The sequence below is a fragment of the Macrobrachium rosenbergii genome, chromosome 56 (genome assembly GCF_040412425.1).
Source record: "Macrobrachium rosenbergii isolate ZJJX-2024 chromosome 56, ASM4041242v1, whole genome shotgun sequence".
Classification (NCBI taxonomy): Eukaryota; Metazoa; Arthropoda; class Malacostraca; order Decapoda; family Palaemonidae; genus Macrobrachium; species Macrobrachium rosenbergii.
The window spans coordinates 6755001-6772500 of NC_089796.1; the positions used below are offsets into that span (position 1 = coordinate 6755001).

The following is a 17500-nucleotide window of genomic DNA, read 5'->3' on the forward strand; positions in this document are numbered from 1 at the left end:
ATATATATGCGTACATGTAATATATATATATAAATGCGAGTCATGTGTATGTGTGTATATGTATGCGTATGTGTATTTGAGCGCCTACGTTTTACTCAATGCAAGAACAGAAACAAGGAAACTTAAAACGTTTCATCGATCAAGAATTATCGGAGACAGAGAAGAAAATTGAGTTTGGGCTGTCTCCAGCCCTAAGGTAGTAATTGAAAACTCGCTGCGCCTTCCAGATCGGATTAAGGCATTTTCTTTAAGTAACAGTGCGTACTAGGGTAATGCCGAAGTGTATACGAGAGACCTTGAACTACAGCTTTTTGAAATTCTTTGTTTCGTCTTATTATTTTTAGCGCAGTTACCTTGAAGTACATTATTTTTCATAATTCAGTTTTATTGTCGGTAATTCTTTTTTGTGGATAAGTTGCTCTTGTCTATTTGTGATTTATAATATATTCAAGAATATGTTGTTTTTGGTGTATTGTAAAATATTTTTTCTATATGTATAGACATTTTTGGTAATGTTTACTTTTGTCTACTTTTTGTGTTCTTCAGTCCTTTTGATTATTTTTTTCTTGCTTTTCACTATGTGGTTTAACTTTCGTGTTTTTGAATAAGAGAGCTCGTCTGTGTATGTGTGTAGTATATAAATTATCACGAAGCGCACCAAGTACCTGGTTATTACACAACTAATCACAGATTTCGAAAATTTACCTCACTTCAGCCAAATACCTGAACTCTCATAACAATAAGAATTACGACTGAGTACCGGTACTCTAAAGGTAACAGTGATCCCTTAAAAAGCTCATTAATCACATGAAAAATCAAACTAAATTTATCGAGACTAGTGTGAGGTATCGACAATTAAACAGGAAATATATTAGAGTAAAAGGGCATCACTCATCACACAATTTGAACTGTTTCCCTGGTCTTAATTCACTTCAGCAAAACTAAAGGAACAAAACATATTTATCACTTTGCCTTATGCATACAGTAATCCTATTTACTGGTGGTCAATAAATGAAACACTGTTTATTTAAACATTTCAAATACAAAAATTTATTGTTAAATTTAAAATTTATAACTAGAATTCGCAATCTGAAAAATTTACTATTACTTGAAAACAACACAAAAATTTCATTAATTCTTGAGTTAAATTATTAAACAAATCTAAATCACAAAAACCTTTAATTTATCAAGAAATTAAGTTAATCAAGCAAAATTGAAACTATCAAGAATTACTCAAGATTTAAAAAGAAAATCTCAGTAAATGAAAATTAAATCAAGTTTGCAATGTTAAATTATCAAGAAATATTTAAAATGCTAAGTAAGTAAATGTTAAATCACCAATATATAAAATGTGAAAAATCAAACGATTGCAAAGACAAGAACTCACAAAAATACACAAAAGATTTATCAATAATAATTTCACTAAGGCAAAATTTCCCTAATATGCCTTATTATACCATGGCAATAATAACTAAAATTCACTTACCTTACACAAGCTTGTGAAAACCTTTGTAAAATCACTTGCAGCTTGTTTAAATTAACAAAACATTTTTATTGGGACACCCTTACCGATTTTTCCTAAAGCCAGATCTCAAAAGCTAAGATTAACACCAGTGACCACAAATATTTTACGTTAAAATTTCTTTCTTTTGAAGAAAGAGAGAGAGGGAACCAAACTGATTGGTCTCTAAAATCAGAATGAGCAGATTTCAGGATTCCAGTAGAAAATTAAACATTCACATGACGTCATTAAGGCATTTTGGTTTGTACGATTCGGGACAATACATGATAAGAGCAATGCAGTCTTAAACAATGCGCAACTGCCATGAGCTTCAGTGCAACACTTGTTCGCATTTCTCAAAAGCACACGTCTTTACCTGAAAATCGTATGGAACACGTAACATTGCGGAAGTATTCGTCTTCTTCTCCTATGAGACAAAACTTTTACAGAAATCTTTACACGATCAAACAGGCTGCAACTGGTTAATTATGATTGGCATGTTTTAAAAACAAAATGGAAAACCCAAGTTGGTTTCCAGAATGGATCAGCAATTGTTATTCCTAACCTGTCATCGTGTAACCGAAAACAAAGCGTTCTTTTATCTGAACAGATGACAGATGACACATCTGGTCTAAAATTCTAATCTCCCTCTCCTGCTACTACGCTGTTATCAGGAAAAATATTAATTCTAAATTACGCTGTTAAGTTATCTAAATCACTAACTCTTTTGAGATCTGACCCTACACTACATAGGATATCTCAACAACTATTACCATTCCACATAACAGACGATAAATAGAAGAGTACATATATCAAAACTATTGGATGATATACATATTACAAGGCAACATCATGAAAATATACGTATATGATGTGTGTTTAACTTGTGTGTGCATATACACATATATATATATATATATATATATATATATATATATATATATATATATATATATATATATATCCAACATTCCCATACCCAGAAGAAGTTAATTACTCTTCCAAATATTTTAATACACTTTATGTGAACATTCAAATGTTCGAAAAGTGTGGATCTGAACGGAGAAGTGGGTTTTATGCCAGGTTTATTAGCTGTAAATAAGATTATTAATGGCGTTAGCACTTTCATATGACGTTGCTCATTACTAAATGTTTTCCGTTGTCAGGATAATTGTGCTTCAGAAAGGCTTTGACTCTCTCTCTCTCTCTCTCTCTCTCTCTCTCTCTCTCTCTCTCTCTCTCTCTCTCTCTAAAAAGCGCTGGAAGAAAAATTTTCAAACATTTAAACATCTGACCAGGGAAAAGAAATATTGAAAAGATCATTTTTTTACATTTGGAGGGAAGTCATTCTGTAGACATCCTTTCTCTCTCTCTCTCTCTCTCTCTCTCTCTCTGATTTATAAAAGGTAAGAACATTTTCAAACATTTACCGTTCCTTTGGGATTTAAAAGAAATATTCAAAGATTATTTTTTAATTTGAGGGGTTCAAGGACTCTCTCTCTCTCTCTCTCTCTCTCTCTCTCTCTCTCTCTCTCTCTCTCTCTCTCTCTCTCTCTCTCTAACCATTTCCCGTTGGCTTGCGCTGGAATAAAAATTTTCCCCCCAATTAAACATCTGACCACTGACGAGAGCAATTCAGCCTTTCTCTTGTAATCTTTTGTGGAGTGGAAGTCATTCTGTAGACATCCTTTTCTCTCTCTCTCTCTCTCTCTCTCTCTCTCTGATTTATAAAAGGTACCGACATTTGGCCGGCCGTTCCTTTGGGATTCTCACAGAAGTAGCCTACCAAAGAAGTAACCAAGTGACGATCGTGGAATTTCTCTCTCTCTCTCTCTCTCTCTCTCTCTCTCTCTCTCTCTCTCTCTCTCTCTCTCTCTCTCTCTCTCTCGTCGAAAAATCAACTTTTTCTTTATTGTCGTAGTAATAATTTCTCTCTCTCTCTCTTTCTTTCTTTTGTAATCTTTTGTAATAATTTTTTTTTCTCTCTCTCTCTCTCTCTCTCGACGAAAATCAACTTTTTCTCTAGTGTCGTGGTACTAATTTCACTCTCTCCTTTTCTCTCTCAAAGTAAAGCAGTTCGGTTACCTAAATCGTCGCCTTTTGCACTAAAACACTCTTACTGTCTTAATGGAATGGTCACCATACCTGTCCCATACCTGTTGCTATTGCGTCCACACACTCGGTATGCCACTACATTCCACCCACCAGAGTTAGTATCCCATACGCCTTATTGAAACATGAAATAACCAACCCTCTGACCACGGCTGGGAATGTTAGGAATAGCTGGCACAGCTAACAGTATAAAACTCATTTTAATCAAAACATTTACTTATTTGTACAGGATTCAGTATTCTTCTAACACTTATTTCAGAGCAGATATTAAAGGATGGATTTTTGCAAGTGTTTGGGAATATTTGCTCGTTAAAAACGAGATTGTTTTTTAAATTTTTTAGGTCATTTATTTCAGGAGTCATTTGTTGCAAAGTGAATTGGATTTTAATGTAAATATTCAGGTAATTTATTCGGTAAGCAATTTGTTACGCGGCAAAACAGCGTTTGAAACTGCTATTCTTTTTGGAACATTTATGTGGAATTTATATACAGTACATAATGTATACCGTAATTTTTAAGGAAATTTATTAAAGGGAGGATTTTATTTACAGCAGGCAATACCTTTTATTTGCCGTATTTCAGAGAATCATGCTGAGGAGTCTGTTTCTTTGATACCTCTTTGATTAGTTTTCTACGTTCCCAGCACTGAAATTACGTATATTCTTTCATCTGTGAAAAAACCACACGTGTACTATACTGACATTGTAAATGACATGGTGTGTAGCAAGGCCAAGAGAAAGAGAAGGTCTGCCCACTTCCCCCAAAATCCTTCTAGTAGGCGGAGCTTTGTCTACCTGAGAACCTCCTTATTGCGTTAGCAGGTGAATTGCTAAGATCGTAATCGCCTACGTACAGTAGTTACCCCAGGTGGGAGGCAACTCCACTCATTTGGGTAGACCTTGTCTCTCTTGGCCTTGGTACGTAGTGCATTTACTAAAATTCACAAGTAGATTATTATACTTATAAACGTAAATACTGGCGTGCATGCACGCATATATTTTTTTTTTTAATTTGGCTTAATTTCAATCCACATTAATATTCTACGTCAGTGTGTGCAGTTATTTGTGTATTATCTTTTACATTTCGTCGAAAACTCTTTAATTCTTAGTCAGGTACTATTACTTAAGATCAGAACAAAGCCCTTTACGTGAAATCAAATGTTTTGTGCATCTGTTGGCGATGTTTACCAACAGCCTTAAGTTTAATATTATAATTGAACGGCTTTTGTTATATATCCCTTCATATTGAGACTTGAGACTAACACGGAAACGCAAACGTCATTTAGTGTATTTAGTTACTAAAAAGGGTTTGCTTTTGAATAATAGATGAAGATTAGAGAAGTGTTTCGTTAAAGAAGTTGGACAGCTAGCTAGAATGAGCCCGTCTGGAGAGTAAAAGATAGAAAGCAGTTATTTATTTATATACTTAAAAGGATGTGCTCTCTTGCATGACAGATGAAGATGGAGCAATGTATCGTTAAAGAAGTTGGACAGCTAGTCGGAATGACCCATTTAGGAGTAATACAGAAAGCAGTTGTTTATTTATATATTTAAAAGGATATGTTCTTGCGTGAGAGATGAAGATTGAGCAATGTATCGTTAAAGAAGTTGGACAGCTAGTCGGAATGACCCCGTGTGAAGAGTAAAAGACAGAAAGCGGCTGTTTATTTATATATTTAAAAGGATATGCTCTTGCGTGAGAGATGAAGATTGAGCAATGTATCGTTAAAGAAGTTGGACAGCTAGTCGGAATGACCCGTGTGAAGAGTAAGACAGAAAGCAGTTGTTTATTTATATATTTAAAAGGATATGTTCTTGCGTGAGAGATGAAGATTGAGCGATGTATCGTTAAAGAAGTTGGACAGCTAGTCGGAATGACCCATTTAAAGAGTAATACAGAAAGCTGCTGTTTATTTATATATATTTAAAAGGATATGTTCTTGCGTGAGAGATGAAGATTGAGCGATGTATTGTTAAAGAAGTTGGACAGCTAGGTGGAAAGAGACAGGGCGGCGAGTAAAAGGCAAAAAGCAATGCCACTTTAGCCTCGCGAGACTCACTGGGGGCCATGCAAAAGTGTTCAACTGTATCCTGCTTTGGTAACTGTATAGGGAAGATGCTTTTTTAAAAACTAAAGCAATTTCATGTGCGTCCATATGGGTATCCAGAAGGTGGGCATGAACCCATGACAGAGGTATGCTATTGCCCCTGGCCAAGCTTCAGACGTCGAGCGATGCCAGGAAATTGACAAGAAATGAAAGGAACTATTTGCTTAGGTGTTATCGTTGTTCTTGCTTAGTCTTGGTCTTCGAAGAGTGAAAGGTTGGTTTTCCATTCCTCTCTCTCTCTCTCTCTCTCTCTCTCTCTCTCTCTCTCTCTCTCTCTCTCTCTCTCTCTCTCTGTAGTATTTCGTAATAGTTCTTTTTGTCGTCTTAATATATATTCATTCTCTCTCTCTCTCTCTCTCTCTCTCTCTCTCTCTCTCTCTCTCTCTCTCTCTCTCTCTCTCTCTCTCTTGCTAATATTTTTCTACTCTGCAGCAGTCTTTCGTAAAACTTTTCTCTCTCTAGTCTTAATATATATTTATTCTCTCTCTCTCTCTCTCTCTCTCTCTCTCTCTCTCTCTCTCTCTCTCTCTCTCTCTCTCTCTCTCTCTCTCTCTCTCTCATATGATCTGATGTATACACTGAAAATGTATAATAATCTTGTTCTATCTCCCTGGCCATTTGCAATCAGCTTAATGACGCCACGTAAATAGATGTTGTAATTTAATTTTCTATTGAGCGAGAAGCGAGAGGGGAGTTATCGTTGTGTGTAAGGGCTTGTTAAACTGACAGAGAGAGAGAGAGAGAGAGAGAGAGACAGGTGCGGTTACGAGTGACTGTCAGCAAGAATCTCTCTGGGTGTAAGGCCAGTTTCACATAAAGAAAGAGATAAAAAGAGAGAGAGAGAGAGAGAGAGAGAGAGAGAGAGAGAGAGAGAGAGAGCGGGAAGGGGTACGAGTTACTATGTCAGCAAGAGTCTATCCAGTCGTAAGGCCAGCTTCCTGTAAAGAGAAGAGAGAGAGAGAGAGAGAGAGGAAGGTACGGTACGGGTTACTTTATCAGGAAGAATTTACCCGAGCGTAAGACCAGCTTTCTGTAAGGAAAGAGATAAAACAAGTAAAAAATGCGCCGAAGTTTCCTTGGCGCAATCGAATTTTCTGTACAGCCGCTGCAGCGTGTAATCAAGGCCACAGAAAGTAGATCTATCTTTCGGTGGTCTCGGTATAATGCTGTATGAGCCGCGGCCCATGAAACTTTAACGGTCGGTGATGGCGAATCCTGTATCGTTGCCAGAAGCACGATTATAGCTAAATTTAACCTTCAATAAAATAAAAACTACTAAGGCTAGAGGGCTGCAAGTTGGTATGTTTGATGATTGGAGGGTGGATGATCATCATGGCAATTTGCAGCCCTCAGGCCTCAGCAGTTTTCAAGATCTGAGGGCAGAGAGAGAGAGAGAGAGAGAGATAGAGAGAGAGAGAGAGAGTATAATCCCGGATGACTGTCTAACATCCAAAACATCCTTTATCAGCAGATAGCTCGACTCTTTGATGGAGTGGAAAAGATCGGAAGGAGACGGGACGGTTAGATCTTGCGGTCAAAAAAAAAAAAATAATGGCAGGAAGTACTTTCTGGCCAAGCCGGATCAGTCCCCTTTACAGATGGCTGTACTGCTTTTAAGGCAAATGACGACCTCTATCAAATTTACCTTCACTTTTTTATATATTTTCTCGAAAATTATGCAACTTGGTGTCACTTGGTTGTGTTCGGATTTGTGCAGATTGCCAGTTCGATTTTCGCTATCTTTGATGTATTATCTGACTTCTATATTTTGTTTAGTGTAAGTTAATATTTTCTCTTATTTTGTTTGTTCGTTTTAATTATCGTTTTTTGTTTTTTAATTAATTGCGCATATATATATATATATATATATATATATATATATATATATATCTATAGTTTTTTTGTTTTGTCTAATTAATTATATATATATATATATATATATATATATATATATATATATATATATATATATATATATATATATATATATATATATATATATATATATATATATATATATATATGGGTGTGCGTGCGTGCGCGTAATTTAAAACACACCCACTTCCAACTTCGATTCAGGTAATAATGCTATGTATAAATCTGCGATCAGGTTTTTTCCTACATTTTTTAATTACTCAGATATTCTATTCGCATGATTTTCCTTGAAAATCAGATTACTGAACCATTCTCTGAAAACTTAGACGTATTACTAATTAAAGGAATGATCCTCTGAGATCATTTTTGCAGGGATGCACACAGTCCTTTTTATCCAGGTTTGAATTTTGAAAATATGATGCGATCTTCAGACTCTCTCTCTCTCTCTCTCTCTCTCTCTCTCTCTCTCTCTCTCTCTCTCTCTCTCTCTCTCTCATTTTTTTCTTTCACTGTAACAATCTCTTTCGTCATAATATATATTAACACTCTCTCTCTCTCTCTCTCTCTCTCTCTCTCTCTCTTTTTTTTTTTCACTGTAAGCAGTCTCTTTCGTCACAATATATATTAACTCTCTCTCTCTCTCTCTCTCTCTCTCTCTCTCTCTCTCTCTCTCTCTCTCTCTCTCTCTTGTTCCAGCGACATATAATTCCTCAAAGCCGTAAACGGTGTTACATTTGGGTAACCTTGATAATAGCAACATGGAATAATAATGTTTTTCATACTCAAAGCCAGGAAGGGGATGTCATAGAGAGTTACGAGTGTCATTATAATGAGCATGGCGCAATTATATCTTTTACTTTGGGTTGATTTATGGAGCGAAATTTCAACATTCTGTATTGGAAAGGAGCTTACCAAACGTATAATGTTTTAAGCATAAACCTTGGCCAAGTGATTTGTAAACTAACTTAGAAATAACGAGTAAAAAATGCGCCGAAGCATCTTCGACGCAATCGAGTTTTCTGTACAGCCGCTACAGCGTATAATGAAGGCCACCGAAAATAGAGCTATTTTTCGGTGGTCTTGGTATAATGCTGTATGAGCCGCGACCCATGAAACTTTAACCACGGCCAGACGCACGATTATGGCTAACTTTAACCTTAAATAAAATAAAAATCTACTGAGGCAAGAGGGCTGCAATTTGGTGTGCTTGATGCCTGGAGGGTGGATGATCAACATACCAATTTGCAGCCCTCCAACCTCAGTAGTTTTTAAGATCTGAGGGCGGACGGAGAAAAAGTGAGGACAGAAGGAAGTGCGAACAGACAGACAAAGCCGGCACAACAGTTTTCTTTTACTGAAAATAAAAATGGATAAATCCTCCCTACATACACACGCACACACACACTTAGTATGGAGCAAAGTTGATTTTTATCGATCAAAAACGCTGATCAAATGGGCTGTAAATCAAGCGAGAAATTAAATGTATGAGCTAAACTCAAAGAATAATGATTAAGAAATGAATATTAATTTCCTCTTTCAGATATGGAGCTAGCGAAGGTCTACAAGCGCTATCAGTGGCGGCTGAGGCAGTCGGCTTTTCTGGCTGTTGTCACCATAGGGGCTGTGGCTGCCTGTGCTCTCTTTGCTGCCACTGTTCACGCCTCGGAGGTAAGGAGACACACAAAGAGAGTCTGTTCCTCAGAGTATTCGTGTGTGTATATATATATATATATATATATATATATATATATATATATATATATATATATATATATATATATATATATATATATATATATATATATATATATATATTTATATATATTTATATTTGTAATGTATATGTGTGTATATATATACATTTATATATATGCGTATGTGTGAATTATATATGTGTGTGTATTTTTGTGCGTGTGGAGAGAGAGAGAGATTGTGAGATTGCATGGTACTTGCGTTGACAGTTTATTACTCCTCTTTCCATTTATAGTTTTGAATACTATTTTCTTTTGTTTAGCTTGTTTATTTCAGAGCAAGAAATTATGAGAATGAAGTAAGATATTAAAAGTAAAATATTAACCAGTATTGTCAGTATATTCAACAATCACTGCTTGTTTAATAAACATTATTGCATACCATCATCTGTAGCTTACGAAATCACTCATAACATCATCACAGTTGTCGGCAAATGATAGAATTATTTATTCCATAAATTATAAATGACAATATATTAACGTTTCCCTCCATGCGCTTGAGAAATTTGCAGAGAAAGGGTTTGAAATGTCATAATTAATGGTGGAGAATGCGGTCATGTCATTTGTAATTAAGGCTCATTCTTCATGCTATTATTACGCCCTGGTCAAAATTTGTCTTACTAAATGTTTCATTTTAGAAATATTTTAAGTCGTTGTTGAAAATTTGCCTATTCCTTAATATCACCCTTATTTCAAACATAGTTTTTCTATATGATTTTTACACTACAGTATTGCAAAAATTTATTTTGTTGTTTTTATGATATATCTAGGATAAAAAAAATCCATTCCGTTGTTATTATTGATCTTTATTTCTGTAGTTCTATAACTATTTTTGGGCTTGTTTAGCCTATTGCTATTTATTATTAGAAAATGATATTTTGGGTATTATGATATCCTGTGATGAACGAACAATAGTTTCCTTATATCAGTTTCTTAAAATAAGTCTGTTTCTTATTACGACTGCTGTTCATATGAGGAATTATTTCATATTTCTTTTATTTTCGTCTAATCTTAATTACAGGAATTTCTGTTTCCTTTGTTTGTTTTTTTTTTTTTTTGTAAATTACTCTTACTTTTATAGAAAAAATGTATTTTTCTATATTACTCTCTTTTATTTATGCCGACCATTTTGCATTCTTTAACTGTAATATTACTATTTTTTTATAATAAAAGATATATATGAGATCATTACTGCTGTCTTTTGTTTAAAAAATTGTCATTTATTTTATTCAAAAGTGCTTGTAGCTACAGGACTCGCCGTATTCGTAAAACCAGCAAATCACTGTATTCCCGATTCCAGACAAGGCATTACCGATTCCTGACACGCGTCCAGATTTCTGACACGACAGAAGTCACCATCAGTTAACCTGTATAACAACGACACATGACCATATGGAAACATATAACCCATTTCATAGCAACAATTCGACAAATCCTGTTCCTTGCAGCGTGCCGTCGGCCCCTAGCTTTAATCCCTTTCGTTCCTTTTACTGTACCTCCTTTCATATTCTCTTTCTTCCATCTTACTTTCCACCCTCTCCTAGCAACTGATTCATAGTGCAACTGCGATGTTTTCCTCATGTTACACCTTTCAAACTTTTACTGTCAATTTCCGCTTCAGCGGTGAATGACCTTTTGCTGTCAATTTCCGCTTCAGCGGTGAATGACCTCATTGGTCTCAGGACTTGGCCTTTGGCCTAAATTCTATATCCTATTCAAATCCCTCTCTATACGAAACGTTTATTCAGAATCGAATTGAGCCGAATAACCTCGTTCAGCAGAGAAAGAGAAGGATTTACCGATCAGCTATTGTCCTCTGGGATAATGAATGACTGAAGTGCTATTGTCCAACTCCCTTTTGCACCCTTCTATGGGAGATGGGGATCTGGTCCCTAGGGGAGTAGAAGTTAGCCAATATGAAACTTTAACAACTTTTTTTTAGGGAATTGGGGTTAATATGGAGCGACCCCTTTTTGGGGAAATATGGGCTAATATGCAAGATTGCTGACCAGTTCATTTTCAACCGATTTGGAAGGGTTATAGTTACGGGTTTTAGTTATAGGTAATATAATACTGTTGCAGTAAAGATTATCTCTCTCAGGAGAGAATTGCTGAGATACTACAAAAGGGGAATGATAAAGTTATCGCAATATTTTCATCATTATTTGCGATAAGTGTTGAAGTAATTATATTTGGTTTGAATTGTTCGCGTGAGTGTCAGGGGAGTTGTTAAATGATGATGCAAGCTGAACTGTTTGCGTAGAACTGTTAACGGCAGTGCATGATTGTGTTGAAATAGGATCCTTCTGTTTTTCTTCTAACAGGAAGCTTCGGATACGGCAAGAGTAATAAGGATTAAAATACTCAAGGTCAAGCGAGACAAGGTCTAATCAATTGGGTGGAGTCGCCTCCCACCTGGGGTAACTACGTAGGCGATGACGTATCTCAGAGGTACCTGCTCATTACGGCAATTCACCTGCTGACGCAATAAGGGGGTAGACGAAGCTCCGCCTACATGGGGGGTTTTGGGGGAAATGAGCAGACCTTCTCTTTCATGGCCTTGAAAATACTTATAACAGCATGAAACTGATCATTCTTGGCAACTGCTTATGGTAAATAAGAATCAAACAGGAAGAAACGTTGTGTGAAACAGTTTTTCATACAGAGAAAATGTCTGATTTTCATAGTTTTTGTCGTAATCCATTTAAACTCCACGATTGTAATGTTTCACAACAAATTATCCATCGGCTTTTCATCTTGTTTTTAAAGTCCAATGAATACCCGTAATAATTGGGAAGTAAGGCAGATTTTATAAATATTCAGACATGAAATTTGCGTTATTTGTCGAGAATCTATTCAAAATAGTTCCTAGAATATTGACGAAATAACTGAATAAAAATGCCACTAATGAGGGGTTTTTTGAGCGAGGGCATTTTAAAATTTTTATTCTTAACCCTTGATTTTATAATTTTCTGAAAATGTAGTGTTTTATCTTGGAGACGCAAAATTATCTTTTCTTCTTATTTATTGTTTTCTTCTAAACTAACCAGTTTCGATGGATAAAGCGAAACATTTGCTTCATTTGAAACAAAATTCTTTAAAGTACGTATTTGTTTCCATCAGAAACGCATAATAATCCTCGGTATTTAGTTTACTTCACAGAAACTTTCCTTCTTTTAAGCTTTACCCGTTTTCATTCACTTCCTAATATCAGTCGTATTTCTTTAAATTATATTTGGTTTTTATTGATTCTAACTTTTCAATGCGCAATAATCATTCTGTACTTCGTTTTTAGCACAAACGTCGCATTTTCCAGACTTACAAGAATCTTTCCTTTACAGGAATCATACGTAGCCATTGCCAAATCTCTTTATGACAATTGCCCGCTTAAAAGCCGCAGGAGAAAGTTTAAAAGCTATTGCAATAGATGCCTAAGAGATAACGCGCTCTAAAAGTTTTGCGTCGATTCTGAAAACGACGGAAAACGAGCTGCTGGATTATTTTGAGATCATCGTTTTTGTTGCTATTCAAGATTGATGAAAGATATTCAGTTTGATGGTAAGAGATGGGTAATTCAGTTATGATGATCCTTGCGGTGAGCACGCTGTGAGGATAATGTCAGTCAGATGTCAAATGTCCTCCTTTTTTTTTTAGTAGCTACATGAGAGATCTTTTAGTAGCTACATGAGAGATCTTTTAGTAGCTACATGAGAGAGTCTTTTAGTGGTTACATAAAAGATCTTTTAGTAGCTACATGAGAGATCTTTTAGTGGCTACATGAAAGATCTTTTAGTAGCTACATGAGAGATCTTTTAGTGACTACATGAGAGATCTTTTAGTAGCTACATGAGAGATCTTTTAGTAGCTACATGAGAGATCTTTTAGTAGCTACATGAAGATCTTTTAGTAGCTACATGAAAGATCTTTTAGTGGCTACATGAAAGATCTTTTAGTAGCTACATGAGAGATCTTTTAGTAGCTACATGAGGGAAGACGGCGTATATAATATATGTATATATGGAAAGATAGATAGGTAGTGAGATAGATTTAACAATACAGTATGGCGAGGAACTTTTATATTCTCTTATCAGGATTCCTCGAAGGGAAAAGCATAACTTCCATTGCCCACAGGTAAAGAGACTTTGTTGTTTAATTAGTGGGCATTTCCTTACACCAAGGGGTCCACAACCCATTACTAGGCACCAGTCGACCTTAGAGAACACCATGTGCGTACCCCAAACCGCTGGCTCTTCTTAAGTACAGTAATATTCAGGTTATATCTCTTATTACCACTTTGGTATTCGTCCTCAGTAAATAGGTGACCTGCCATATGGGGTTGCCGTTGGCCTCATCAACCATATAGAAGGCATTTCCGCCCCCAAGAGGGTTCACAATCTTAGCAGGGCTCTCTTCTAACGTCGTGGAAGATTGCTGCATAGAGAGTTCATCCATTATTCAACAGTTAGAGTATGAATGAAGCTGAGACTGCTTTGCGTTTACTTCCTGGAGCCACTCCTGGTTTAATATATATATATATATATATATATATATATATATATATATATATATATATATATATATATATATATATATATATATAAACACATATTTATATGTGTGTATATATATTTATATATATGCGTATATATGTAAGTGTATATATATATATATATATATATATATAGAGAGAGAGAGAGAGAGAGAGATTTCGGAAGTCATCGTCGATAAGGTTAACAGCGAAGCAGAGATAATACCGAGGAAATTATTGAATGTGTCAGCAGACTACAAATGGACAGAGAGAGAGAGAGAGAGAGAGAGAGAGAGAGAGAGAGATACATCGAGTCAGTCGCTTCTTCCGGTCGATGCGTTTCCAAGAATGTAAGAGAAACAGACTCAACAGAATTGTTGTTCAACGGAGGGGGCTTCCTTTCATCTTTAATGGTTTTATGTGCGTCTTGCTGCGTTCAGTTAAAGAGTAAGTGGACGGTAATCAAAGCAATTTCTTCTTTTTCGTGTTTAGCAGAATTGCAGAGGCTTCGAGCAAAAACAAAATTCGTGCTTTTTGTTTTTAGGAAAATTTCAGTAATTTGGGGAGCTGAGGGAATATACATGTGCTTCGGTCAAAATCCAAGCTTATTATTATTATTATTATTATTATTATTATTATTATTATTATTATTAGTAGTAGTAGTGGTGGTAGTAGTAGTAGTAGTAGTATTTTTTAGAGCTACATTGCATAAGGTACATATGTCACGACTGTCCCCAAAATATTTACAAGTGTATAAATTTTTTATCAATTTTAGAATAAAAACGTAGTTTTTAGAGCCCTTATTATTATTATTATTATTATTATTATTATTATTATTATTATTATTATTATTATTATTATTATTATTATTATTATTCAGAAGATAAACCCCATTTATATGGAACAAGCCCGCGGGGGCCATTGACTTGAAATTCAAGCTTTCAAAGAATATGGTGTTCATTAGAAAGAAGTAACAGAAGGTAATAGGAAATAAAGAAAGAATAAGTCAGTTATTGGTAAAGAAAAAATAATTTAACAAATTAATAAATAAATAATAAGTAAATAAATAGATTACAATGTATAATTTACATATGCCTCGGCCATTCCCGAAATATTTGCATTTCTATCGTTTATTGATCACTGTGTAGAATTCAAACCGTCTCCCCACTAAAAAATCCTAAGAGTTCCAAACTTTTTTTTTTTTAGCTGGTCGTCAAACCCCCCCCCACCAAAAAAATCCTAATAGTTCCAATTTTTTCTGGGGGGGGGGCGTTCGTCACGGCCCCCACCCAAAAAAATCCTAATAGTTCCATTTGTTTTTTTGTTGGTCACGACCCCCACCAAAAAAAATCCTAATAGTTCCAATTTTTTTTTTTCAGTTGGTCGCCACGCCCCCCGCCCCCCAAAAAATCCTAATATTCCAAACTTTTTTTTTTCTTTTTCTTTTTCTTTTGGTTCGTCACGGCATTCAGATGTAAATGAACGCATTAGTACGCCTTCTTGTCACGAATGCGAATTTAATCAAATTTTCCGGTCACGCTTTTTTTTTTTTTTTTTTTTTTTTTTTTTTTTTTACGGGGCCAGATGGGGGTGGGGGAGTGTCTATGATCGTCAGCTGGTGGTGACAGCCTCCATTCTTGCTGCCCGATTGTTATTCTAATAAGAGTCTCCGATAAGAGTCACCACCAATGAGAGCTATGTCGCCAGTAACGTGTTTCTACTCATTTTTGGCGGACGTTGACACCCGTTGCTTTTTCAATAAGGTGTATTCTTTTATTTTTTCTCGAATTTACTACATTCTTGCTTTCAAAATTAGCTTATTTTATATTTATTTATTTTTGTATTTATTTAATTTTTTTTGTAAGGATAAAACGACATTTTGTCTTCAAGAAATAAGAGCTGTTTACCTCTTAAATAAGTTTTCTTTTATTCTTTCTCGAATATGCTCCATATTTTCATTCAAGAGGTAATTTGTTTTATATTTATTTTTTATTTATTTTATTTTGTTTTTATAAGGATGAAACGACATTTTGTTCTTTCAGAAATAAGAGATGTTTTCTAATCTTCCATCCGTATAGACTATAGATGCATAATTTTTCCTTATAAATGCAAAGTTATTTTATTCTTTTCTCTTCGACAGAGATGAAATTCCCTTATTTGCTTGCAGTACTAAGGCTTAATTTCTCCAAACCCTATGGCTGTCTTAAAAAACAATATTTATGAATTATCGCTTATATTGTATGGATTAACTGATTCATTAAATAGTATTTGGCGCCACAACTGCCAAGGTCAGGGACTGATTCGCTATTAGATAGAGGGACGGTCCTGAGATGAAATTTCTCAGTATTAATAGTATATGATAAATGGCGTTTCGTAAAATCTTATATCATTATTCTGTCATAAGCGTATCGTTAGGAAATATGAAGTAAAACTGATACAATAATTATACTTTTACATTAAACAGATGAATTTAGCCCTGAATGGAAAATGTAGTTTGTTGCACAATAAATCACTACCGGAATTAAAGCTCCACCGTTCTTTCTCTCAAAAATTTTGCTGGTCCGCTGGTATGGTCGTTAGTGTCGTGACATGCCGCTCAGATGTCGCGAGTTCGCGCCTTCCCCTAGGGCGATGAAAAAATCACTGGCTCTGTATCATGATCAGTTACTGCCGCAGTGTGGGTGGGGTCTGCGGTGGAAGGTTGGAACCAACACTCTTTGGAAGCTTCAATTTCAAGTCAACGACCCTTTAGGTGTGCTTGTTCCATGTGAATAGGTGTCATCTACCGAAGTAATAATAATATTAGATAAGGTCATTGTGATAAAAATGGAGTAATAATAATTTTGGACCAATAGCACCTGCGTTTGTCAGCGTTTGAAATTGTCGCTTTGGGTTTCAGAGTTATTTCAGATTTGGTCTTTGAATACAAAGGCAAATGGAACAAACAGACCAGTGCCTTTGTCTTAACCAGGCTGGAGGGGAACATAAACGGAAAAAAAGTGAGATTATTATTATTATTATTATTATTATTATTATTATTATTATTATTATTCGTAAAAATCTCATAATCACGAGTCGCTGACAATATCTTCACCTGCACAGATATTTATTTTTCAGTATCATTGCATCGTTAAAGTGCGAATTAAAGTAACTAGATACCATATTGTAAGTGAAGATTATGTAATCAGGTAAGTTTAAATGCACCCTATGTACTCCAAGTTCCCCAGTCATTTGCTGGAAAGCATGAGTTGTGTGTTGCTTAATCATGTCATTATGTGAAGATCAGTACGTATTTATGAACATTAATAAAAAACCACCATGCAAATCTTTGTAACATTCCTCTAAAGCATTCACCCGTAATTTGATTTTATACTCCCAAGATTTTCCCTCTCATTCGTTTGTCCGTGAATCACACTTTTCAAAAAATTTGTTTCCTGGAGAATAACTTTTCTCAAGCCTTTGTTCCATCTCTTGTGCTCCAAAAACTTTATTTTCGCAGCATTTCAGTCCTCCAAGAATAATTTTCCAAAGGACTTTGTCCCCTCTCTTGCGCCGCGGAAAATGCGTATGTGCTTGTGTCAGCTGCGTCAATCAGCGACTATTGTTTCCAGAAATGGCACGAATTG

General features: G+C 35.3%; 1 protein-coding gene across 3 annotated transcripts in view; it reads left to right on the plus strand.

The window, feature by feature from the left end:
* LOC136836285 (adenylate cyclase type 2-like) overlaps positions 1-17500 on the plus strand; it is a 395106-nt gene that overhangs the window by 219537 nt on the left and 158069 nt on the right. For all 3 annotated transcript variants that reach the window (XM_067100345.1, XM_067100343.1, XM_067100346.1), the window contains exon 4: positions 9136-9263. In XM_067100345.1, the coding sequence (XP_066956446.1) occupies positions 9136-9263 (128 nt within the window). The remainder of the gene's footprint in view (positions 1-9135; positions 9264-17500) is intronic.